The 25,917-nt window shown below is 45.9% G+C and overlaps 1 protein-coding gene across 3 annotated transcripts; it reads right to left on the reverse strand.

The window, feature by feature from the left end:
- On the reverse strand, window positions 1-24,998 carry DGAT2 (diacylglycerol O-acyltransferase 2). Of its 3 annotated transcripts, none has more exons than XM_039710866.1 (8): window positions 24,675-24,998; window positions 16,388-16,507; window positions 15,291-15,398; window positions 14,402-14,472; window positions 6,506-6,710; window positions 3,047-3,221; window positions 2,194-2,396; window positions 1-1,409 (listed from the first exon to the last, which is right to left on the reverse strand). In XM_039710866.1, exons 1-8 carry the CDS (start codon window positions 24,751-24,753, stop codon window positions 1,255-1,257), a joined length of 1,116 nt encoding a protein of 371 aa, XP_039566800.1. In that variant the 5' UTR covers window positions 24,754-24,998; the 3' UTR covers window positions 1-1,254. The 3 variants fall into 3 exon arrangements, with proteins under 3 accessions (XP_039566800.1, XP_039566801.1, XP_039566799.1); XM_039710867.1 differs by having other exon boundaries at window positions 24,714-24,868; XM_039710865.1 differs by lacking the exon at window positions 24,675-24,998 and having other exon boundaries at window positions 16,388-16,616.
- Window positions 24,999-25,917: the final 919 nt, after the last annotated feature.

Consider the following 25,917-nt stretch of genomic DNA (forward strand, 5'->3'; position numbering starts at 1 on the left):
TATTTTTGCCCAAGTTTATTTCTAGAAATTTGTACAAAAATTGATACTCTGTAATACAATAATCTATCAAATATGACAGATGAACATTTGTCTTTAGAGGCAAGATTCCAGGAATGTGAAGTACCATCCTCTTGCATGGAAGAAAGGCACATTTTACAGCTCAAGATACACTCAACTGAATGGTTGAAAAGGCAGGTCAGACATGCAAGTAGTGCAGTTTCAGGTTTATACATAACAAATTGTACTCTCAAGAAATCTCACTACAAGCAGTGTTAACATCCACATAAAACATTTTATAAATACTTTTATAAAAGTAGCTCACTTTAGATCCTATGTGTGCAAAGGCTACTCCTTTACATTCACTGGATGGAGTAATTAGAAGCCATCTTCAGGCCAGAAGTAACCTCTAGATTTCCCCACATACTTCTGGGATCCAAAGCACTTGCATCAATAGCCCCACTGCATTTTCCCCCTAAGGTCTACCCTAAAAGTCTGCAACACCAGGGCTACACGACTGCACCACCCCATTGCTCCTAGAGCTCATCCTTGGAGGTTTGTGGCTATGAAGAAGTCTCATATTTCCAGCTAAAAGCCTCTGTGCAAGCAGCACCTGGGATGTACCTGCTTCTAAACTGACGTCTTAAATACAGTGGTGAATTTGCAGCCACAAAATCATCCACTACACTATGGATCAAGCTTCACCGGACTCTCTCTGCACCATCCAGCATAGATGCCACACCAGAGGGGTTGCAGCCCAACTGTACTTCCAGAAAGGGCTTTTTCAAAGCAGAAATACCTTTGTACTACATAAGCATGTCTCAACAGGGTTCTTGTGTAACATACCTGTAAAACTGCCATGCTGCTCAAATCAACCTGCTGCTTTTTAAATTCAAAACCAGATGAATCCTACTCTCCCAAAATTGCTTGTGCCAGTGGGTACAGTAGCTGTAGGAATTTTTTTAATCCATTGCTGGTGATCCAACAGCATTATATAGCTGATTACAAAGGCAATCATTTATCCAAATCCTCACAGCAATGGGGACTTGTGCTTTATTTTTTGTATAAAAAGATGTTTGTAATGGGATTTCTCTAAAGCAAAGCCTTTATTATTTTTAAAGTGGTTTAGCAACACTTTGAACACTTGCTTTGAAGAATACATACACCCACACATGCTTTCAAGTACACAGTGACAACTTGGACTCCTGGAAACGATGTGTTGGTTCTGAGAGAAGAGGTGCTGCTCAGCCAGTGCCTTCAGTTGACTTCCAAGACCTCAGTCTCCGGCAGGCCAAATTTGCTCTTGTATTTGTCGAAGAGTTTGATCAGTGAGTCCACATATATGCTATGGTAGAAGTCCACATCCTTCTGTGATGGACTGTCAATTTTGGGGATGGTGATGGGCTCTCCAACTGATAAAAAAGGGACAAATCCACATTAGCTTAAATGCTCCTACAACCTGAAGTATTTGTCCTCTATGGACACAGCTATGGTAGTTCAGCACATCCATTCTGGCACAGCACAGTTTGCCATTATAGCAGAGGTTTGCCCAATTCCTCACAGTTTTGCCAGGCTCTGAAGCCCAACTGTCCCACAACAAGTACACACACCACATCTGCAGCTACACCAGATCTGCTTTGGCTATACAAATGCGCCTACTGTTCAAGGTGGCTAGAAAGTCCCCCTTCTGTTTACAGCAGAGTGATAAATCCCTCCTCAATAACATGAGCTATGAGTCAGTTCTTCTTTGGTATTCCCCTATACACACCACAAAAGCTAAGCTGACCTTTTTTCCCTCCTCCCTTAAAGCCCTGCTGCTTTGGGTTAGAAGACTCAAACGCAAGCTTTACGGTTGGCTTTAAATACTCAACTGTCAGACATGCACCCCACTGGAATATAGGGGGCCAGGATGCTTCTGACTTTAGCTACCCAAGGCCAAAGAAAGTACAGCTACAGCCTTTTCCCCCAAAAAAGAGGACTCTTGCAAAATTGCCTGGAAGGAGAAGATTGATTGAAGGATTGTAACCCCTGGAAACTCTTCTAGCTCGTTCTCAGTTTTGCTGGAAGGTTTTTATATAGAAGGGAAAGCCATTTTATAGTCAAGACTCCAATACCAAACTACAGCAGGTGTACAGCATAGACTCAAATATTCTGCTACCTAGAGAGGCACACAGCATGTTTATACCAAAACCTTACCAACAGTAGTGATGGGCTTGGAGTAGGGTAACAACCCCCAGGTGTTGGAGGAGAAGAGGCCACGGCCATGAAAGATGCATGGAGCAAAGCCAATGTGCTTCTGGAACTTCTTCTGAACCCATCTTCCCCAGGAACCCTCTTCAAAGATCACCTGCTTGTACACTTCATTTTCCCCAAAGGAGTAGACAGGAACCAAGTCCGCTCTAGAAAGACAGAAAGATTCAGGCCCCCAGCCCCTGGACTGCAGCTCAATATGGCAGCCCCACACACTTCTGCCAGGCTGCACAGGTGCTGCTACCATTGCCCAGAGCTTTTTTAGCAGCACAAGGTACTGACATAAGCCAGCCAGACTTGGCATGACATAATAGATATACTTTGAAGGCATACTACAGAATTGTACTGACAATGGGCCTGTGCAGTCAGGTATGGGACACACTTCCATATATACTCGACTCCTGTTTTTGATGGCCATCTCCTTTCAGACACATGGGGATCAGGGGGACTGCACAGGTCATCACCCCATACTGACACTGCCTCTCCTTGCTGTAGAAGCCTCCTGCTGTCCCAGGGATCCCCCAACCCCTGCACCTTGCTCAGGGGCAGAAGCCAAAGGACACTCATGTCTGATGCTCTGGGCAAACACCCACACAACACAGCAGAACTGCAGAAAGGAGAATCCCTCCAAGGTGTCAGCTGCTTCAGGGAACAGAATCACAGAGCGGTTTCGGCTGGAGGGAACCTTTAAAGGCCATCTAGTCCTATACCCTTGCACTGAACAGGGACATCACCTAGACCAAGTTGTTCAAATGAAAAAGCACCTTCCAGTGTAGCAGTACCTGAGGCTGCCCCTTACCCATGCCGTAGAGCCAGTTTCACAAATCCCTTCCGGTTCTTCAGCGTCACGGAGTTCTTCCCTGGAGTGCAGTTCAGGGACTCTGCTGCCCCTCCCACCACGATGATGATGGCATTGCCACTGCCATTCTTGGACAAGATGTAGTCTATGCTGTCACGGTTCACAGGACATATACCTGGATTAAGCAGACAGACACAAGGGTCACGCTACAAGATTGACTGGTGACTTCAGGATCTTCTCATACTTGCAGCACAAGGTTTATGCCTCAGTTGCAAGTTGAGCTGTCCAACCTCCCTCTGGTCAGAGCAGGTAGTATTAGCAGGCAACCTATTCCTCAAATAAACAAACAGTTCAGACCTAGCTATAAACTCCACAAACATCAGCTCTCTTTCCTTTATCAAAAGGCTTCAGCAAGGATTTTCTATATCTAGTGATATCAAAGGCATTGGTGTCAGACATCCTCCCTCCATGTAAACTTTACAGTAGGATTTGGTTTACCTTTAAAAAGGCAGAAAGCAGTTGTGTTATTTTGATGAATGAGAGCCTGATATTGACCAGTTCCTCAGCAAAATTAGGTAGTGGAGTAGATTTAGCAATATACAAAGAATAAATGGACAAACATTTAAGACAGATCTGAAATAATATCAAGCTCTTGCAATTTACAGGACAGGGTGCTTATGTAAATCCATACTCTGTGCTTATGTAATTCATTTTAAATTCATATTAAATCATAAATCCATATCTATGAAGATCTTTCCCTCTATTTCACACTGGAAACAGCAGGACCTCCCTTCACTTTTAGTAAGCAATCTCTGCCCTAAGGCACCAGTCCCCACTCCAGGAAAATAAAAACCCAAAGACAACACCTTTAATTTCCTCTGTATTGCTTTAGAACATGTAAAGAAATTTGACTGTCTGCTCTATAAACTCTTGCCTTTATCCTACTACTGGTGTCCAAGCTCACTCCTGCCTCTTTTTTGGCCAGAATAAGCCAAGGAAAAAATGGGATGCCATCACTTACATTCCCATAACACAACACATCTGATCTGAGTACTTTGGGTCATGCCCTATTACACTCATGGTATTAATTGCTTGAGCCAAGAACTAAATGATGAACAGGCCCTTTGGTGTCCAAGCTCGCTCCTGCCTCACTTTTTTGGCCAAAATAAGCCAAGGAAAAATGGGATGCCATCACTTACATTCCCATAACACAACACATCTGATCTGAGTACTTTGGGTCATGCCCTATTACACTCATGGTATTAATTGCTTGAGCCAAGAACTAAATGATGAACAGGCCCTGGGGACTTAGACAGGACAAGTCTGCCAGCCTTGATGTCTATCTGGGCATCAGGGTCATCACCTATCCCAGCTCCAGGTAAGAACAGAGCAGACCACACCCGAGACAGATCAGCTGGAATTGAGGATGAAGAATTAGTTTCTTTCAGCACAACTGCATCTCTCTGACTGTTTTTCCTCTGAAAGGCTCAGGCTACACTCACTGCTTCAACTTTGTCCCGTTCTCCACACAAAGGCTCATGCTGGCTACACAGGCCTGGTAACAGATTTATGTTCAGCTCTTTCACTTGTTAGCAGAGGGAGATTACTGCTGCTCACAGCACCAAATAGTTCCTTCAGAAAGTGCAATGAGACACAGAGACAAGTGGCAATAAACAAAATTCTGCTCTTCAGCACATTCACACAGGATACAGGGTTTTCTGGTCATGCCCTCATGCCTTATAGGATCCCTGTTGTACCTTAACCTCTAGTAGGCTGTGAAATTAAGAATTAGTACTATTTGTAAACCAGCTATGTGTATTGGTACAGTGTTAGGATTTGTTATAATTCCACCTGGAAGTTCATCCATAGAAAAAAGAATTGAGGGAATTATCAGTACTTTCCAAGTGATGTTAAAGTCTTTGTATCAGCACCCTTAAGTTCTAGTATAGGAAAGTGAAGACAAATTATGGCTTTCAGAAGGTTTATGTCATGACACCTCTAAACTTGCTTAGATCCTAGGAACTAAAGAAGCACCATTTTCCTCTGGTTTAAGCACAATGCTCAGGGATAGCCAAGCCAGCAATGATGTTGCTAATGCCTACTCCCACATTCCTTCCAAAGAGGAGAAAGCAGCTCTGGCTGGCCACAAGACTTGTCTGCCAGTCATACTGAACAGATTAAACATGTTTTTTTAAAATATAAAAAGGCTGCATGGAAACTTAAGCAACACAACTAAATTTACAAATGTGACAGACTGGAAAGCAGATCCCAACTTCTCATGGACTGCTGTCCTGGGAATTCCCAAATTATGGGCTTCACACAGCAACTAACATCAGTACCAGAAGACAAAAACCATCTTGATATATGCCCTTTCTAGATAGAGACAAACACCTTCTCTGCATCAGATCCAGTTAGTTTTTCTCTTCCTCAATTAAGACAGTAATCTCAGAAATAGTAAATTCTAACAAGTCAGAGTCAGGTACAGCTACTCCTATCGTCTTCCCAGCCATGGTACTTATTAAGATATCTGCTTTAAAGTCATTTATTGATTAATCAGTTCCAGAAACAGAAAACAGCTTACTGAACTGTTCAGTTCACAGCCTTTAAGTGTTACTCCCTCACCTCTATCTAACTGACAGGCGCCCTCACTCCGAAAAGGAAGCTCATGCCATGCAAGAACACCTCATTGGTATTTTAAACACCATTTCCTCTGCCCAGTCATAACTTACAAATCCTCCAGCATTAAAATCCTGGGCTCCATTAAAACAGACCTATTCATGTAATTTGGCACACTCACATCACTGCATAATCTGTGGGATCCATCTACACGAAAACATTCAGGGAAGGGGGTCTGTCAACAGCTGGCATCATGCAATACTTCAGACTCTTTACCCCTGGCAGGCACCCAGCAGTGAAACTGGGGGAGACAGCATCCACCACCACCACGAAACACAGATGTGTGACAAGTGATGTAGCAGTGAGCCCAGGAGCTGAGCTGGCCATGGTTACTCAGTATTTTCAGCCAGTGCAACTTCTTCCTGTACCTTCACACAATAACTAGCACAACTTGGTTCCATGCCTCCACCTTTCACAACTACAGCTGTCAGGTATCTTTATTATGGTTTTGGACAGGAGTATCCTAGAGTTAAGGATGAACAGCAGTGCCTGCAGCCCGAACTAGTCATATTCACAGAATCACAGAATGATTTAGGTTGGAAGGGACCTTAAAGATCACCCAGTTCCAACCCTACGCCAGGGACAGGGACACCTTCCACTGGACAGGATTTCTCACATTTATTCACAGCTTCCTCTTGACAACTCTATGAAAGCAATGTTTGGGTGATGCTACCAGCAGGAAGTGGTTACATGAGCTTCCAACACAGCTTTTCACTTGACAGAGGTGAAGACAGCTCAGAGCCAAGAACATAAACAGAAATGGCACAGAGTGATTGTGCTTACCACCAGACATTAAGTAGTCCCTCAATATTGGCATCCTGAAGTTCCCAGCCAGGGTAGCAAGGTATGGTCGGATCCCAGGGAATTTCTGGCCGACACCCGTGGCCTCTGTGCTGAAGTTGCAAAAGGCACCCAAGCCCATGATGCCATGTGGATGGTACCCAAAAATGTAATTCCTGGTGGTCAGCAGATTGTGGGTTTTAACCAGCTAGGAAAGAAAAAAGAGCTCAATTGAAGATGGATATTTTCAGATAGTGCGAGAAGCAAAAAAAAAAATTCATATCCCCCAGGTTTTGTCTCTCTTCCTATCAGGGAGAACAGCCTAAGAGCTCATGTATAGGCTCTCCTGGATTTCAGAGACTCTGGTAGGACCAGCATTTAGACCTCAGTTTCCTGAGCAGAGGGAGCAAGATAAACAGGCTGATCTCGGACACAAGAAGCCAGCCAGCCAGGCAGGAATAGGGCATGGGTTGCTGCAGCCTTCTGCTTCTCTCTGCCTTCCTAAGATATTCTGACACACCTCTTGCACAAACCAATCAAGTTCTTCAGTCCTGTAGCCACAGCTACCTCCTCCAGGCCCTCTCAGCACATTAGTGGCTCACATCCCAGTACGAGGGGAAAAGAACATAAACATCACTGTCTCACAGCAGAAGCAAGTTCACCTAATGCCTGAAAAAAGAGCCAGACAGTTAATGGGCCTGTTGGCCACCTTCCAAGTGGGAAAATGTGCAGAAGGGTGGTAACCACTGGAAATTATCCCTCCTTGTAAGAGGTTCCGCCCTGGCCCACATGCCAAAGGGTCAACAAGACCTCAAGCCACCTCTGATTCCTGCAGGGCATGCATTAGGAGTCCTGATCACATTGTTTTCAGGCTGTGCAATATTCCTAACCATTTGCTCCACTGTTTGCAAAGCATGGACTCTCCACATCTGTCTTAGCTAGCACAGAACAACCATTCCCTGGTACCACTACTGCCAGAGGGGGCTTTTCTGATGCTATAGGTAGCAGCAGCATCCCATGTGTCAGAGCATCTTTCCCAGGCAGTACACATGCAGTCTGAGGAAGCACACAGGACAAAACACAGCAGGGCTGCTGCATCATCCTATAAAAATAGAGACCAAATTTCATTTTTTTCCATATGCTAGAATAGTTGGTGTTGGAAGAAACCTTAAGGATCATCCAGTTCCAAACCTCTGTCACAGGCAGAGACACCTTTCTCTAGACCACGCTGCTCCAAGCCCTGTCCATCCTGGCCTTGAACACTTCCACAGATGGGGCAGCCACAGCTTCTGCGGGCAACCTTTGCCAGGACCTCACTACCCTAAGAGTCTATAACCTCTTCCTGATATCTAATCTAAACATCTCCTCTTTCCAGGCTGCAACAGTGCCACTTTTTGCCAACTACAACACCCCAGCAGCTCTCAGACCTACAGGCTGAAGCTTTGGCACCCCATCCCTCAAACTGTATATTCAAAGGCCATCAGTTCCCACAGGAAAAAAAACCCCATAGATTTCCAAGATGTCACACCAGCATTACCCACCCCACTGCCTTGGGCAAGGAGTGTTTTGGCACGATGCAAGTTCATTCTGTTGGATCATGCTGCAGGGAGCTGAAGTACCATTGCGACACACTAAAGCAGCATGCCCAGAAACTTGATTCCCTTCTCCCTGTTCTCAGCCCTGCCCCCAGATGAAGCCACAGCTCCTGTGCTATTTAAACAGTGGCTGTGATAAAAGCATGATGCAGCAGCAGGTTCTGCAAGCTGACTGGCCCTCTTCATAACTTCCTCTTGTTTGAGGTCATGTAGAACTCCAGGAAGAGGGTACAGAGGCTTCTGGTTGCAACAGCTCTGCAGAGCCCCATTGTCTATTCTTCCCTAATTAGTAGATGGCTTTGCTTTCACTTCCCAGGATAGAAAGGCTGTAGCCTTGATCAGTTACAAGAAACACGGATCACACACTAAAGACCAAAAACCTACCTCCAGGAAAAAAGTAATGATATGGTAAGCAACCCCTCCATCTATCAATTCTTGCTCAGGTGCAGAGAGACTTCTATAACAGGCTATCCAGGGCAGTGGTGGACCCCACATGCCCAGAGGGAGTTAAAAGCTTTGTGGATGTGGCACCTGGGCACATGGGTTAGTGGTGACCTTGGCACTTCTAGCAGAATGGCTGGACTTGATCATCTTGGGGGACTTTTCCAACCTAGACAATATTCTGACTTTTTGACTACAGGCCTGGCAGATACAGACACGTGGCTTGGCTGCACAAGCAGCAGACACTCCTTCCTTAAAGCTCCTGTCAGCACAAGGTAGCAATTTCCACGCCTCATCTCTCACCTGCACCAAGCACAGCTCCTTTAATAGGAAAGACAGCTGAAGGAAGGTTTGTCCTTATCATTCTGGAGCACGAGGCATCTGCATGTTGAGCTTGGCAGAGCCACACATACAGAAGACACGCTGTTCTCCTCCTCCAGCCCCTCCACCACATGCAAGGACACCCAGATACCAGTGTAGCCCATTGCTTGGATACCTAACAGGAGCCCCAGCCAAGCTGCAGCCTTATTGCCGTGGTTGTTTTCCAACAGCTCCTGTTATGGAGCCACAGAGTTGGCAACACCCATGACAATCAATCACCCACAGCACTGCAGGAGCTGGGCAAGGGGTATGCAGGGATCCAACTAAACAAAGGCAAGGGAGAAGGGCTGAGATTTAGCCTCATATTCATACATGTGTGCTTTCCCCCTGTTTGCCCCATGCAGGCTGCCACTGCCCTCTACAACTGTCCCACAACACAGAGGCTCACAGAAGGTAAACAAGGAGGGTGCAGCTGAGGTTCAGTCTATTCTCCTAGATAAGGAGTGACAGGACAGGAGGACACAGCCTCAAGTAGCACCAAGGGAGATTCAGATTACACATTAGGAAAAAGGCACTGGAATAGTTGGACTCAATCTTCAAGGTCTTTTCCAACCTTGGTAATTCTATGTGTTCTTCCACCCAAGTCAAGCCAGGGAACCTAAGACCAACAGACAGACAGGGTTGGGCGCTTCTCTGCAAGCAAAGGTCTTTTGTGCTAATACACAAACTGAGTCCAGGGAGGGTATGACCTGCCAATACCTTCATCTCTGCCTAAATTTAATCTAGAAGCAGGAATTTTTTCTTGGTGATTCTGTGTGTTCTTCCACCCAAGTCATGCCAGGGAACCTAAGACCAACAGACATCAGACAGGGCTGGGCACTTCTCTGCAAGCAGAGGTCTTGAATCTGCTAATCCACAAACTCAGCCCAGGGAGGGTATGACCTGCCAATACCTTCATCTCTGCCTAAATTTAATCTAGAAGCAGGAATTTTTGAAGTAGTGTAAATCATGTATTTCTAGTCTCAAGCAAGAGTGAAGATAGTGAAGTGCACAAGATAGGGCTTTGGAACCAGAATGCATTTAAAGGTCCCTTCCAGCCCAAACCATCCCTCTCTTCAGGAGACTGATCACTCACTGCTGGTTCTTTGAACCCCCCCTTTGAGAAGCAAACAGTGTTATCAGGTTGCCCCAAGGAATTGCTGTAGCTGTCACTGAACGACACCGCTGCAACTCTGTTCTGGGCCTCCAGCTGGTTTTTCCTTTTTCCTCCACAGTCTTCTCCATTCCCACACAGCTCTTTGGAGCCTCAGTGTCCCCATGATGAGGCCAAGTCAGCACATCCCTGCTGCACCTCAGCTGGATAATCAGTACTGGGAGTGAAGATGAACCTTGACCCCATTGCACTAACACACCTGTTCCCAGCTGCTGTTAAGAGACCAAACCTGTTTCTCTGGGAGCAAAGTCCATCTACCTGTCTAATAACAACAGATTTCTTTACACAGAACTAAGCCAGCCTACAGAAGCACTAAGCCAGTGCAGTAGTGTAAAGAAAACGAGTGTTAATATTTGAATGCCAGATACAGCTAAAGAACCATATTGCCAATTTTATTTTAGGAACAGTGGCGCATTCAGCAGTGGAGAAAGAGGACTGCAGAACCACTGGTGCTCAGCACCAGGAGCCAAAGAGCAGGAAAAAAATCCGTTGTCTGGGTGGGAGCTGAGCAGCACTGACTGGAAGCACACAGAGAGCAGAAAACCAGAGCTCATCCTGCGGGATCCAAGCAGCAGGTCTCATGACCATGTAAGCTTGCAAAACAACCCCAGAACTGCACTTAACCACATCACACCCAGCAGCACAATGGAAGGAATTATCTCACCTTAATACCCAGGACCTGGATACCCCTCGCCAGGCTCCCAATATTATATATGTCACAAATTCACAGAATGGCTTTGATTAGAAGGGACCAACCCAAAAAACCCTTAAAGCTCAGCTTGTTCTAACTCCCTGTTGTGGGCTGGAATGCCTTCCACTATACTAGGTTAGGACAGAGCAATCAAACCCTTCTATTTCCAACCTGTAAATCATGTACAACAATCAACAGCTAAGGAGGAGCTTTGCAGGAAGCTAGCCAAGACACAGCATACAAGACAAATTGAGGGGAAAAAAAAAGACACTTTTGGCAGCAATTCCTGCTCTGGCTAGATGCCCACTCTCCCCCTGCAGTGAGCAGATCTCCCTGCAGACACCTGAAGGGCTCACAGTCTGACAAAGGTAAGCCAAAGGTGTGAAGCCCTGGCTACCTGGAGCCCTACTTCTAGTGGAGATGTTCACATGCTCAGGTGACAGCTTCTTCTTACCTAAACAAAACCTTTAGGTCATGGCACTCCCAGCATGACATCCTCAGATCAGCATGTGCTTAGGAGGCTGCTGGGATCAACAGCATGAGACTGAGATTGTGTGTGCAGGTGATGTCTGCTCCAGTGCAGCCCCATGCAAGGGCTTGGGCTTCACCTGCCACTTCAGGTCCAGGACTCAGTTCACTGGAACATTCCTCAGCCACTTCACGTGCTGCTTAGCTTAAAGCACTATTTACAAGGCCAGCCATTAACCAGCAGACAAACTTAAGTTTCTAGTGCCCTAAAATAGGTTATTATCAGAGCAGCTGCATGAAGTCCATGGGAATGTGGCCAACTCAGCTCATGCTGAGTAACTGAGCCAGATTCAGGCTGCTTTCCAAATCCACCTGGGATTACAAAACATGACCTCGTATTTTCAGGTATGGGTACAATAGTCCTGGTGTTTCAGGCTGGGAGGCACTGCTGACTCTAGTGAGAGCAGCCTAATCAGCACAAACATTGGAGCAGAGCTTGATTCTCATGCAGCTGCTCTAACAGAGCAAACCAAATAGGAAGAAATTCTTGTCTGTGTGGGTGGTGAGGCCCTGGCACAGGTTGCCCAAAGAAGCTGTAGCTGCCCCATCCCTGGAAGTGTTCAAGGCCAGGATACACAGCCTGCTTGAAGCAAGCTGGTCTAATGGAAAATGTCCCTGACCATGACAGAGGGGAGGAACGAAACTAGCTTTAAGGTCCCTTCCAGCTGTAGCGTGATTCTATGAGTTAAATCTGAGCTGACAGCCCAACACAGCTGGTACCTGTGCAGCTATGGATGCAGCTACCACAGCTCTATATGCAGACTTTGCTGGAGGCAAGTTCAGCATTACAAGTGCCACCAGTGTGCCTGGCACTGGTGTGGTCTGTCCTTGCAGTGCTCAGCAGACACATTGCACAGGACAAGTTGCAACAGAGAGGACTGTCCTGACAAACCATAAGCCTGGGGCACAAACCAAATCCTCCTGAGCCATTACACAGATCAGAATCCAGTAAAAATTATTTTTGCAGAGAGAACATTTAAACAAGTGATTCTCTGTAGACCTGTCTCCCTCTTGAACAAGAACAGGTAACTAGTTTAACCCAGGAATTCTCATGCTCTTAGCAAGCCCAAGGCATTCTGGTTCTTGGTACCATTCTTAATATCCAGAGACATTATTCATTGTTTATACTGATGCATTGTTCATGCATCAGTCCTGTAACTGCAGAAAAACACTTCTAGCATCTATTTACCCTAAGATCCCTGCAGCAGCTTTTCCCAACCCTGCAGCCAGCTGGCTGTTCCCCCAAAACACGTGCAGGAGTCATCTCTCAGCTGTCAGCCCTCCTGTTCTGCCCTTTGCATGTGAAATACCAGTGGATCCATAAACCTTGCACAACTCCTCCCCCTTAGCAGCAAAGGAATTACACACATAAGGAGTTCCCACAAACAGATATGTGAACTAGCAAGTGTTTACTTAAAAACTGCTGCAAAGTTTAGTTTATCTACCCCATCTCATCTCTAAACCTACCTAAACAACCCAGCTCTTTGACAAACTTTTAACATCCACAGTGAATCTGATCTGCAGGGCTTCTGCAAAGCATATTTCCATGAAGACAAGGATAAACGCATCCAAGGAATGATGGAACAGCAGAACCAGCACTACAAGTGACCCTTTAGAACCAAGGCCCCAGCATAAGAGAGCCCATTTCAGCAATATCCAAGGCAGCAGTGTTTAGCGCAGCACTAAGGACTCGGTACTAGAACACAACACATCTGAGACCCATCTTCAACAGCAGAGCCTGCTCAGCTCTCTGTCAGCCATGGGACCCAGGCTGACTTCCAGGCATAGTGAATTTTTCCATGTACACTTAGACTTGCCAAGAATTACCTGTTAACAACAGCAAGTTTCATGTGAACCTGGCAGTGCTAGGTTAATGGTCAGACTTTCTCTTAAAGGTCTTTTCCAACCTAAATGTTTCTATGCTTCTTGGAGTACAACAAAAGGTGAACTGCGCAGTGCTGGGTTAATGGCCAGACTCTCTTAAGGGTCTTTTCCAACCTAAATGTTTCTATGCTTCTCAGAGTACAACAAAAGGCTTGTTCACCAGCAGCACATTCAGGCACCCTGAGAGTTCAAGTGTCTTTGCAAAGGAAGAATCCAGTCTAAGCCGCTTTGGCATCCTGCTGGAACTGGATTCCCTGTTCCTTTCTGAGGCTAGACTATCTTGGGGATAGGTAGCTCAAAAGCTGTATCAAGGTCCCTCCCTCATGCTCAAGCTGAGTAGAACTTGCCAACAACCTTACATAATAGTCCTTTCAGCTGTGTGCCCTTCCAAAGAGGATCGAGTTCCCTCCTAGCCGAATTTGACCCCTGCTCCCTTCCAAGTCACCCAGCTAATTCTGTGGTCCCAGAGCAGTCTGGCAGCCCTGTCCTCTTTCTGCAACATGTCTGAATCAGTAGGAAAAATACAAGTATGTGGTGAGCAAGTTACAAGCTGGAGAACTCAAGCTATTCCCACTGCTGGAAAATCCACTTCTCCAAAGCAAAATTTCACTGCTCCCTGTGAAGTGCTGTGACTTTTGGTGCACAGAGGTCCCAGATATTCTGTCCCAATACATCCCAGAGCAGAAATGCTACTGGAAAACAGGCAAAAACTGAGCTAGATTTTATGATTTATGAGAGGGGAACAGTGTTAGGGTCAGGCACTACACAGGACTGCTGCAGCACAGAAGAGAATCACAGAGTGATCTGCATTGGAAAGAATCTTAAAGATCATCCTATTCCAATTCCCTCCCATGGGCAAGGACACTTTCTACTAGACCAGGCTGCTCCAAGACCCATCCAGCCTGGCTTTGAACACTTTGAGGGATGAGGCAACTACTTGTTGGAACGACCTGTGCCAGTGTCTCGAGAAGCTGGAGAGATGAACAAGGATTGCAGACTGCCTCCAGGAATCTGGTACAACCACTAGAAACAGCAGCTTCTGGCAACCACATTGCCACCATTGGTAATACATTTCAGATTTTCAAACCACAGCTGCCAGAAGCACTAGTATGGCAATAGTAACTGAGCCATGTCCTGCTTATAGTTCAGTGTCATAGATAGACTAGTGCCAGTACAAGACACGAAAGCAGTTAAACCCCAGGGTACAGAGTTAAACTTTTACTTACTCTTATTGGAAAATAATCCCTGAAGTACCTCCATATAGCCCAGTTTCTCACCCACTGGGATCTTCTTCCCCCTGTTGAAAAAAATGAATCATGTCTTTACAGCTCTTTCCACATGAATGTCCATCAAAAAGCCTAAAGGACTCCAGCATTTGCCATCTCACTAGAGGAATCAACACTTTCATTCCTCCAAGTGGGAGACCTGCATCATTCACTGAAATCAGTGCACACTCTAGAATACAAGGTACTTCAAGCAAATTAAGGCTTGACTGCAAATTAACAGTAGACAACTCTACAATTCCAACTAGAAACACTCCAATTCAACCTTTGGGAAAGGCCAAAATCCTGGATGGTTTCAGTTATCTTGCAGCAATGGAGAACTGTGCTCATCTGGCTACAAAAGTAGTTGCCAGAGCTTGTAACCACTGCAGGTTCCCAGAGCTGGCTTCTATAGGTTTGGGGTTTGGTTTTTTTTTCTGAAATAAAGTCATCTGCTTAATTTGTAGCAACACTGACTCTACAGAGGAGCCACACCTTGATAATCACATCACAATCTGAACCTTGCAAGAGCTGGAGAGGACAGAAAGGTCTTGAATCTTTAGATCTTTCTGAAGTAAAGAAAGAACCTAGGCCTTATAAATGTTAGTAAAAGCCAGCAATGGCATAATAGTAGTGAATGTTAATTTTGTATTGCACTCAGCATCAGTGAAACCTTCAGTCACTGTTCATGCTGAGGGCTGACATTTAAATGCTTCACTGAATAATGCCTTTGGTCAGTGATTCAGCCAAGTTCCACTAAGAAGAAGAGTCATGCATTACAAGGAAGAGCTTCTTTGTCCAAATATGGAGACAGGGACACTTTAACAACAAGTATCTGTTCTGCAAGACTTACCTTTCTTTGGTGTATTCCAGTCAAATACCAGCCAGGCTAAATATAGAGCAGCAATCGCCCAGCAATCTGTACACAGTATATACATGAGGATTAAAGTGCAAGCAATACCTGGAGAGGTGCAAGAAAGAAGAAAACAAGATTGCATCAGGTTTTGATGTCCATTTACACCCCTTGCCTTTTGATTCTTCTATGCTGAAATCTTAGTCTCAGTCTGATGTCATTAATCCTCAAATAAACTGGATTTGGTCAAAAACCCCTTATGTAGGGCTGAGGCAGCTTCCTCTAGAGCTCTGGAAAACCTCAACCTCCCCTTAATGGTGTCTCCAGGCATCTCCTGTATCTCCAGGTAGGGAGCTGCTTCATCAGACTTGATGAGCATGAAGATTTCTTTGTGGCCCACACCAATGAGCTTTTTCCCCCCACATTCCCCCCACAAGCTACACACATCTTCCACAGGTTACACCAGTTATGTATCAGCCATCCCACCAGGGTGCCAAGGATCCCACCCAAAAATGACATTGTCATTTTAGCACAAACTGAATTGGGAAGGTAGAGCGAGACAGATGCTGAGAGCAGTCATTCTCCAGCTTAATTATTAACAATCCAATGGAGCAGAGCAGCCTGAGGTTTTACATAATCTAAGTACCGAGGGATAAACAGGTTTTACTCTTTTACTGGTCTAACACAAACAATTCTTGCTCATCTCTGATACCTCCTGGAAGCAGACCAAACCAAGAGGAAGGCATTCCTGTTGCAATCACTTGCATCAGTTACCAGCTGCTCCTAAGAAACCTCTGTGGATATTCCCATGAGCCAGCCAAGTAAGACATTTCCAATTGTTTCAGCCTCATTTGCATCGTAGACACTGACACAACCTAAACATCAGTCAGTCTTTCTATAGCTCTTATGGTTTTCTAGAGCCAGGAAAAGTAATTTATAGTTGAAATTGTCAATGTAACTGGTTTACAATATCCATGTATCCCAGGAACTACACGTCTGCAGTACTAATTAACACTTATGAAGAAGTTAACGTTTTGCATTAAAATTCATCCCGAATTACAGCCAAAACCCCTTTGCTTTAGTCCAAAAGATGTTACCCATGACAAGGAAAGTGAGAACCCATTGCAGCACAGAGATGATTTGGAGTTGTTTCTCTACTTTGGATTTCAATAGCCACAACAAATCCTGCAGAGCAGAAAGAATGTTCGATCCCGTGCCTAAAGAAAAGAAAATAAAAGAAATAAAGTTACATTTGCACACTGAGCAAACAATATTATTCCTTTGAAACAGAATCATAAAAGGAAGGGTCATTAAGTCCAACTTATTTTAGTAAGAGGTTTCAGATAAATCTCCGGTTTGCTTTTACAGCACGGCTTGCTAAAAGCTAATATTTTCCATGGAGTTTGGGCATCCTGGAAGAGGAAGGATTGCCATCTGCCAACATCCAGCTTTTTTCAGAATACTGGAGGGGATTAATGAGTGATCATCAGTACCCACCTGAGCAAGCCTCTGTTACCCTGACCATAAAAATGCAGAGGGTGTTAACGCTTGTTCCTAACACATACCCTCAAGCTCACACTGCCAGCTCCTCTAAGTGGTGTTTGATAAGAAGGAACCTCACGAGCTCACAGTAAGATAAAGATCAGCTGCCTCCAACCACAGGAAGCAGACACCTGGCTGTGGTCTGAGCTATTCTCATCCACCCTCCACAAGGCGTGTTGCACAACTCCCGGTGCTGTTCAAGGAAAGCTCTGTGCTCCAGCCTTCCCCAGCACAGCCCAAGTACTGGTTGAACACCTCAACACACAACCCTGAGGATCCACAGCTCTAGGAGGAAGGAATGCTATCAGCACTCCTAAAGCAGTAAATAAGAAGGAGCTGAAAGCCACTCTTGTAGAAGCTTAAGATACTCAAGCAGAGAAAAAAGCCAAAATTGGGTAAAACACTGAAAACACTTGCTTTCTGTACAAAGAACCACCCACTGCAGCTTCTGACAGTATACACAGCCTCCAGAAAGAAGCACTTGCAAGTGGGTTTTCCTTCACTTTTCTTCATTACTTTATTTACAAGCACTGTAACAACTGACCAAAATACAAATCACTTGTGTATTTATATATTTTCTTTTGTATTTAAGGAACAGCCTGTTATTAGGACTATGAAAGAAGCTACATTGAATAGGTTCAGTTCTTGCTGACAAGATATTACCTTTTAGTGGTAACAGCATAGCAAGTGTTCACACACAGTCAAATGAAAACAACTGAAAATGGCTTCTCTAGGTATAATCAGGCACTAGGATTTTTGGTAGTTTCTACAAATATACTCTCACTGGTGAATCCTTTAAATATGTAAAGCAACTGTTTCATAGGAATGAGGGTCAATTTAAATTAGGTAAGGAAGAAGTTTTTTATATGAGGGTGGTAAAACACTGGCACATGTTACCCAGAGATGCCTCATTCCTGGCAACATTCGGGGGGAGCCACACCAAAGGCTGCAGTCTAAATTTAGAGCCAGACCACCCAGTTCAGACTCTTGGTTCTGCTTAGTCCTTGTTACATGAACAATCTCAGTACTGCATTGGGCATTAATTACTCTAAGCAGACCAAGTTTTAGGTTGGGATAGATCATACCACTACAACTGCAAGTAAACTGAAACCTACAGCACTAATCCAGGTTCAAACAACAGCTAGAGCTGTAGGCAGTTCTTTACAAAATAATATAGTGCAGTATTAAGAATTAATCCAGCAAGTAGTTCTCGTTTCTGAGGCAAGACAGGAGAATATGTTGAATTAAACTTTCACCGTGCATTGATTTGCCACACTAGAGTATCTAAGCAGTGAGATTCAGAAACCCCATGTTGTAAAATCTAGCAGCAAATCCCCAAATTTGGGGTGAGGGACAAACTTCACCGTATTTTTTTACAAAGCCAGTTGCCTGTTCAAGTGTAAAAGAAATCTTTGGGTTTAGAATGATTTGTATTAAAAGAGACCTTTATAGCTCATCTCAATCCAATGCCCTGCCATGGGCAGGGATACATTCCACTAGACCAGGTTGCTCAACTCTTGCTGAGGGGCCACAGCTCCAGGTATTTGCTATCCCAAAAACCTTCCAAAATTGCATGTGGACAGACTTGATATAGACTGAGGATTACTAGATACCAGTTTAGAGAAAGCATTTAGCAATAGTGGTGTCACTGGACAAATGTCTATGTCCTCCAAAAGAAGCCAAAAATCTTAGAGATGATTTGTGACTCACAATAAAAGCCCAGCTCCATGTAATTTTTTTCCTTCAGCACCTGCATTTACACTACCAAACCTCTGTGGCTTCATAAACCAAACACTCCAGCCTTGGATCAGCTAAATCCCTATCCTCTTACCAAAGATAACAGCTGTTTATCCCTCTAGATGAGAATTTGTACTTCAGCATTTTCTACACGTTCGAACAAATTGTAGGCATTGCCTGCCATCCCTGCAAACAGACCAATATTGAGTGGCACAAGTCAACCTGTCAGCTCGTTTTTCGAGCCACATAAAACTCACATTCACTTCCTGCAGGCAGAGGGAAACAAGGCTTTGCCAGACAGCTCTAAGCACCTGCCCTTGGACAAACGTCCTGGGTCAGTTATTTGCTGATCAGGTGTCCCAGATTGCAAGGCAATGTGTACTCTATTTGCAATCTGGTAGAGGTGGGGCAGTTTCTTCTGTTAATTGGGCAGTTTTCTTGATCTCTTCCACAAACCAATCCTCCCTCTGGAGAGACACCTGCTGTTAATGGGCCATTGAGTGTCACTGCGTGGCTGATAAAAATTACAGCATCCCATTGTGAGATACTCCACCCAGAGGGAGGAGCCAAGCATTCCTAACTGGATGTAATCTGAGATTTTGGGATACCAGAACAGCCTTTCCACTGGATTCCCAAAGCAACAGCTGCCTTTTCCACTGGATCTTCAGAGGAAGACTACACCCCTCTACAGGGTCACTGCTCCAACAGAACCACATCTGCCACTTCAGGAGGACTGCAGCCACAATTCCCACTGAACTGCTACTAACACCCTGACCAACAGGGTTGGTCAGGTTGTATTCTGACTCTGTCAGTGTTGTTTTGTATTACTGCATTGTTTATTTTATTTTTAATTTCTTCCCTAATAAAGAACTTATTCCTGCTCCCGTATCTTTGCCTGAGAGCCCCCTTAATTTCAAATTTATAAAAATTCAGAGGGAGGGGGTTTACAGTTTCCATTTCAGGGGAGGCTCCTGCCTGCCTCAGCAGACACTTGTCTTTTCAAACCAAGACATCAGGAAAGTCAGTAGTTACCATGGCCTGAATATTAGCATTTAATTCCCAGTTAAGAAATGAAAGATGCCCAGTAGCAAAGGAAAGGACCATGGGAAAGGTCAGTCAACCTGGCAAGTTCATCAGGTCTACCTTTGCACCAAACCTGCAGGCTCCAGATTAACCCATTTCATCAACCATGCATTTACAGACTTTAGTGCCAAGACAATCCTTTCCAGACAGTCCTGAGCTTCTTGTTCATCATGTCAGACTGACACACAACCCCCCAGGCAAGCCTTATCTCCTTTCAGCTTCAGTAGCCAGGAGGCATTTTTGGAAAGACCCTTGATGCTCTGGAGAACCAGGCCAGTTACTAGTGACAGAGTGGAAGAGTTTTGACAAGTCAGCTGAAATGGGGGAGAAGGGGGGGTTGGCACTCAGCCACAGAAGAAAAATCCGACACTGACACTTGAGCTCAGTCCATTAGAGAAAACACTTCCTCCTAATGGCTCACCTGCAGGCCCACTCCAAGCACCTTTCACATATTAAAAACCCAATGCATTTTCTGTAGCTTTCAGGGAACAGATTACCCTTGTAACCTAGTTTAAAAGGGCCCAGTAGACAGAACTATAATCTGTATACATTCCTATCAGTCTTCCCCCAAGGAAATATCCTGGATCCTGAAGAAAGCCAAACCCCTATCTTCTGCCACTGAAGACAGCAGCTTATCCTGTGCTGGCCACACAGCACAGCCCCTGGGGCATTTTCCGGGTACCTTTCCCAGAATGGGAAAGCCTGACTGGGGAGCCTTAACCAGACGATCATTAGGATCCTTTCTAACCCAAGCCATTTCATGACTGTCGGGGTCAGCCTTGGCACACCACATCTACACAAGACATACTTTACCAAAGCTTTCCTGGTCTCAGATAAGCTGGTCTCCAGCTCACACTGCAGCCCATTCCCTGGAGTACTGATGGGATACTCCCTGCACTAAGCCATGCATGGCTCTCAAGGACGTTCCCTGTCACAAGGGACAGAGTAACAACTTCTCCAGGAGACTTCCTTGCTGCTCAGAGATGGCAGTCATCTGCAGCCTTCCACGGAAGCGCAGGGACATTAGCCTGCTATCATGCAACTGGTGATGGGCTCAGCATGTTTTTATAATTTAGTTTCATCTAACATCAAATGCAGGGGTTGCTACCAAGGAGATCCTGGAATCAGCAAATGGTTTGATGAAGCATTCGACTGCTGCATTACGGACTCAGCATCCGGTGCTCCTCTACAACTGTTTATTTCAGATAAATTACACAAACAACATTTATCTAGGCAGGGAAGCAGAATCAAAGATCCCAAGAGTGGAAGCAAACAGGACTTCACACATGGGTACCAGAAAAACCCAACCGACATGACTTAATTAAATGCCAGCAAAGGAAATTAACCGAGAAAAAGTACAAGTGTTACATACAGTTAAAAATACACTGAAACCTTGTTAAAGCCAAGCTTCATCTGCCACCCTTTCCACACAATTAGCATGTTAATTCTTGGCCAATAATTAACCTGCTGCACATGGCTTATTTAGAGGAAAACCATATTAGATCCATCAAAGCATAAGCTACAAGTGGACATTTTGAGCCACATATTTTGCAGAGAAGCAGAAATTGGAACAAAGATAGGTAAGAAAAACAGACCAGTACCAGAATATTCAGGAGAACTTAGCCACCCATGCAAGAGCAGGAGCCCACACAGCATGCAGGTGCACCTGTAAAACCCCTTGAGCAACACAAGTTTTTGGGTTGTGTCTTGGGTTTACTTGGGTGCCCCAAGCACAAGCATATTCACTATAGAGTAAACAATTTATTAAGAAAATAGTGAGTAATCAGTGCAGAGTAGTTATCCTGCCACATACACAGCTTTAGAACAGTTTGCTCCTGTCCCAGGAAGCTACTTAATTACATATAATCTGCAGTACAGTGTGCCTAAACTGGAGATCAACAATATTTTGAACAGGGACGTGCAAATAAAAATTTTTACCAGCTCTTTTAGAAAGGAGCTGGGATTCTCCAGACCCAAGAAACAAATGTGCCATGATGACTTATGTCAGTTCTGGATTTACTCACAGCACTAAACTCAGCCCTCAGCCTCCACACTCACAGCAGTATGTATGTTAAAGTGATGTAACCACAAGACCCCACTGTCCCAGCCCAGCCAACAAGCTCAGATTTAAGTTAGCAACACTGAAACAGGTCTGGACAAGAGAAAACGACCCAGCCTACTACAGCTCATCAGTGTGTCCAGAGCACATGAGAACTCTGAAAGAGGGGTTTCATATGAGGAAGCCCAGACCTCCACCTCCCAAGGAACTCTGTCAAGAGACAACAGCTCCTTGCAGCCAGCTGTGATGCTGTTCTCCCAAAACAGGAGCTCCCAGGCTGCCCGCCCCAGAGCAGAACTCAGCTCTGGTAAACCTCACATGCAGTGTAAGACTAACTCCAAGGTAAAGCTGAGAGAGATCATCTTCCTCATCCCAAACTTCTTGCTGATGAAGTAACATTAGAAAAGACATTTCAGCACAGCACAGCCTTTCAAGGTTCCAGCCACACCAGTATCTTCCCTCAGGGGAGAGGGATGAGACAGACCTCCTTGCTGCTCTGCCAAACACGAGGAGACAACCTCCTGGGCATCCTATGGCCAAAGTGGGGCAGCTCAAGATGAGGAGACCACAACCCCTCCTACCCAACCAGGTGTATCAGAGCATCATCCAACCCTAGGCCCACGGTCTGCTCTGATTTTTGCAGCACTGGGTTGATATCAAAGGACATTCCTCTGCATACATACATATATCCAGGGATGGATATAGAGACAGATGCCTGCACATTTTTTTTTTTTTTTTTCTTTTTTGTATCAAAGGACATTCCTTAGCATACATACAGGGATGGATATAGAGGCAGATGCCTGCACCTCTTTTTTTTCTATTTTTTTTTCGCTTATTTTTGAATAGGGTCAGACTTAATTCAGCCAAATTTTACCAGCACCAGAGCAAAATTAGATGCCAGGAAAACAATAAGACTAAAGGATAGTACGAGCCATTCAGATGCTCACCTCAACATCAGCCCTTTGCAGAAGCATGATGCCTGGAAAAAAATATTCAGGGACATAGGAAGAAAAATCTAGTGGGTTTGTTCTACACATCTGTACTGAGATTAAGTTGTCCAACATGATCAAGCAGTACATAAGGTCTCATGAATGAACCTCCACACCACATCACCTCTGCCAGTTTTGATCTGCAGGGTCCCACACCACTATCTCCATACCCAGTTCAAGCCAGAGCTCCTCTGGGAGGCACCTGGATTCGGCTTTGAAGCCAATCCTGTGCTCTCCTACCCATGCAGGCTACAGCACTGGCAAGGGGTTGGTAGATGTTGCAGTCACCAAGGCAACATCCCTTGTCTCCCCAGGCAGAAATCAGTTAAATAAAATTAAAAACCACAAATATCACTGCAGGATCCCCATGAGGTGCCTCAAAGGAAAACTGACCTAAGGAGAGTTAAGACAGCTTTCCATCACTAATCAGGATTATCTAGAGATGAGGCCAATCACTGTCCCTAAACCACAGTCCATTTTGAATTATGCATGTGTCCTAGATCCATCATTAACATGCCAGTGCCAACAAGGTGGCTGCTGAGGTCTCAGGTCAACCCTACATATTTTACAGGTTTCCTGAATTATTTAGTCTCTGCACTTAGTTTGCAGTTAACTCTCAATACAACAGTTCAGATAATGCTAATTCCAATAACCTCTCTCAACTGAAATTATAACTTGTCCTCTGTTAGTCATGCAAGCAAGCGAAGTTATTTTAGGAAACAGATCTGAACACAGGAAACACATGCAGATCTTCTCCCCAGTCAGTTCACAACCGATCCTTCAGATCAATCTAATATCCTGGCAGAGGTGAGCACCAGCAGCTCTGCACCCAGGACCGGACAGGACAGCACAAAATCAAGACTTCAGAGGTTAATTCACCAGGTTCGTGTCCTTACAGCTCTGCTAATGATTTGTTTAATCAATAAAACATTTCACAGGTCTCTTCATCCCAGGACGTATTAGCAGTTTGCTTTTTGAGGGCAAAAAGCCTTTCACAACACAGAGCAATCGCTCAAGGATTCTCCACAAATCACAGGCTGTCCAACTGCATTCTCACCCGCCTGCTAATCCTGACCTTTCTCCAGACAAGCACCCCTGCAGAAGGGATACAAAACTCTTATCTAGCAAAACATTTAGACTTGCTGAATTTATTCCTAGAAGATCCTTTGAGATGCCTTTACAAGCAGGCAAGGTAGCTTGTGGTTTGGGACTTCCTATGCTCTCTCCAAAGCCTTTAACCAACATGTCCCGGCGTGCAGGGCCGTGTTCGGTGTCTGCAGCAGCTCTGTCCACGATGGGTGCCAGCCACTGACACCCATCCCACTTCTCCCAACAAGTCACTTCCCAGCACGGAGGGCTGCTAAAGGAAACCCGGCAGAACCGGCTACCACGAAACTCCGGCTGAGCACTCAATCCTCACCACCTCATTATAAAAATAGCAACATGTTGCTATTTTCCCCCTCTCCCCTTGATGTAGGTGTGGGGAACACAGTATTACGAAACGGTTGGACTCGCTAACGAGGCCTTCTCCAAGCTAAATGAAATTGTACGAACACGAAGCCGAGACTGAACTCTATCAGTGCGATAAAGCGACACTTGTCTTCCTAGCACGACAGAAGGAGGGGGCTGGGGGGGAAGGGAAGACTCGTTTATAGGCAAGTGCCCCACGCCCACATTTTGCAAAGGTGTACAAGGCCGACTAGAGCGGCTTCCAACAGCCCCAGGAGCGCACCCCGAAACACAAAACCTGCGCAGAGACCTGTAATCCTCAACCCAAGAAAAGCTACAGCTCCTCCCCGCCATTGCACATCGCTCTTCCCCCTCCTTATTCCCCTGCGTTCCTGCGGCCAAAAAAAAAAAAAAAAAAAAGAAAATCATAAAGCCGAGTGTTTCGGTGCTGCTCCCACCCCAGCCCTTGAGCCACCGGAAAGCTGCTCCGCACCGCAGCATCCCCCTCCGGGCACGAACACCCATCTCCTGCCCTTCCTTCCCGCCGCCCGTCCCCGCCGGTACCTCGGAGCACGCCGGAGTAGGCGGCGATGATGGTCTTCATGGCGGGGGGCGCGGTCAGGACTCGGGCAGGGCCATGGGATGGAGGAGCCCCCCACGCTCCGCAGCCCCAGTGCAGCCAGCGAGCAGGAGAGACGGGAGCCGTGTATCCATATATAGCCCAGGGAGGAGGAGGAGGAGGAGACGGAGGGAGGGTGGAGGGGCGGGCCCGGCCCAGCCCGGCCGGGTTGCCGGGTCCCTCAGCCCAGGCCTGAAGGTGGGGGGAGCGCTTGGTCCCGGCGATGCCGATTTCTGCACGGGATAGGGATAGGAGCGGGGAGACCAAGCAGAGGCCCACCCCCTGTACAGGCTGTTTCATGCCCTGTTTCATGTTTTACAGAATCACAGAACGATTTGGATTAGCACAGGCGTTAAGACTCATCCGTTTCCAGCCCCCTGCCGTGGGCAGGGACGCCTTCCACAAGACAAGAACCGGCTCTGAGCCGCACTCAACCTGGCCTTGAGCACTTCCAGGCGTGAGGCAGCCACCTGTGCAGGGCCTCACCACCATCACAGCCAAGAATTCCCTCCCAATATCCCATCTAACCCTGCCCTGTGACAGTGGGAAGCCATTCCTCTTTGTCCTGTACGCCCAGGTCCCTGTCCAAAGTCCTTCTCCAGCTCTCTTGCAGCCCCTTTAGGGTCTTGCAGGGGCTCTGAGGTCTCCCCAGAGCCTTCTCTTCTCCAGGGTGAACACCCCCAGCTCTCCCAGCCTTGTCTCCAGAGCAGAGGGGCTCCAGCCCTTGGAGCATCTCCATGACCTCCTCTGGATGCACTCCAGCTGCTCCATGTCACTCTGATGTTGGTCACCAGGGCTGGAAGCAGCTCTGCAGGGGAGGTCTCACCTGAGTGGGGCAGAGGGGCAGAATCCCCCTCTCCTGCTTCCCACACTGGGATCAGCCCAGCACACAGGGGCTTCTGGGCTGGCAAAGCACATGGCTGGGGAATGTTCAGTTTCTTGTCCACCAGCACATCCAAATCTTCATTTTCAGGGCTGTTCTCAATCCATTTTCTCCCTCATTGGTGGGGAGGGGATCACCGCATTCCTCTACTAATGATGGGCTGTTTAAGACACCATGGCCCTTTCTTGATCAAATGCTCTCCCACTCCACTCTTGGCTGATTTTATCCTCCCCAGTTGGCTTTGGGAGTTCTGGGTTCCTGAAAGA

The sequence above is a fragment of the Passer montanus genome, unplaced genomic scaffold, assembly GCF_014805655.1.
Source record: "Passer montanus isolate IOZ18808 unplaced genomic scaffold, ASM1480565v1 scaffold236, whole genome shotgun sequence".
Taxonomy (NCBI): domain Eukaryota; kingdom Metazoa; phylum Chordata; class Aves; order Passeriformes; family Passeridae; genus Passer; species Passer montanus.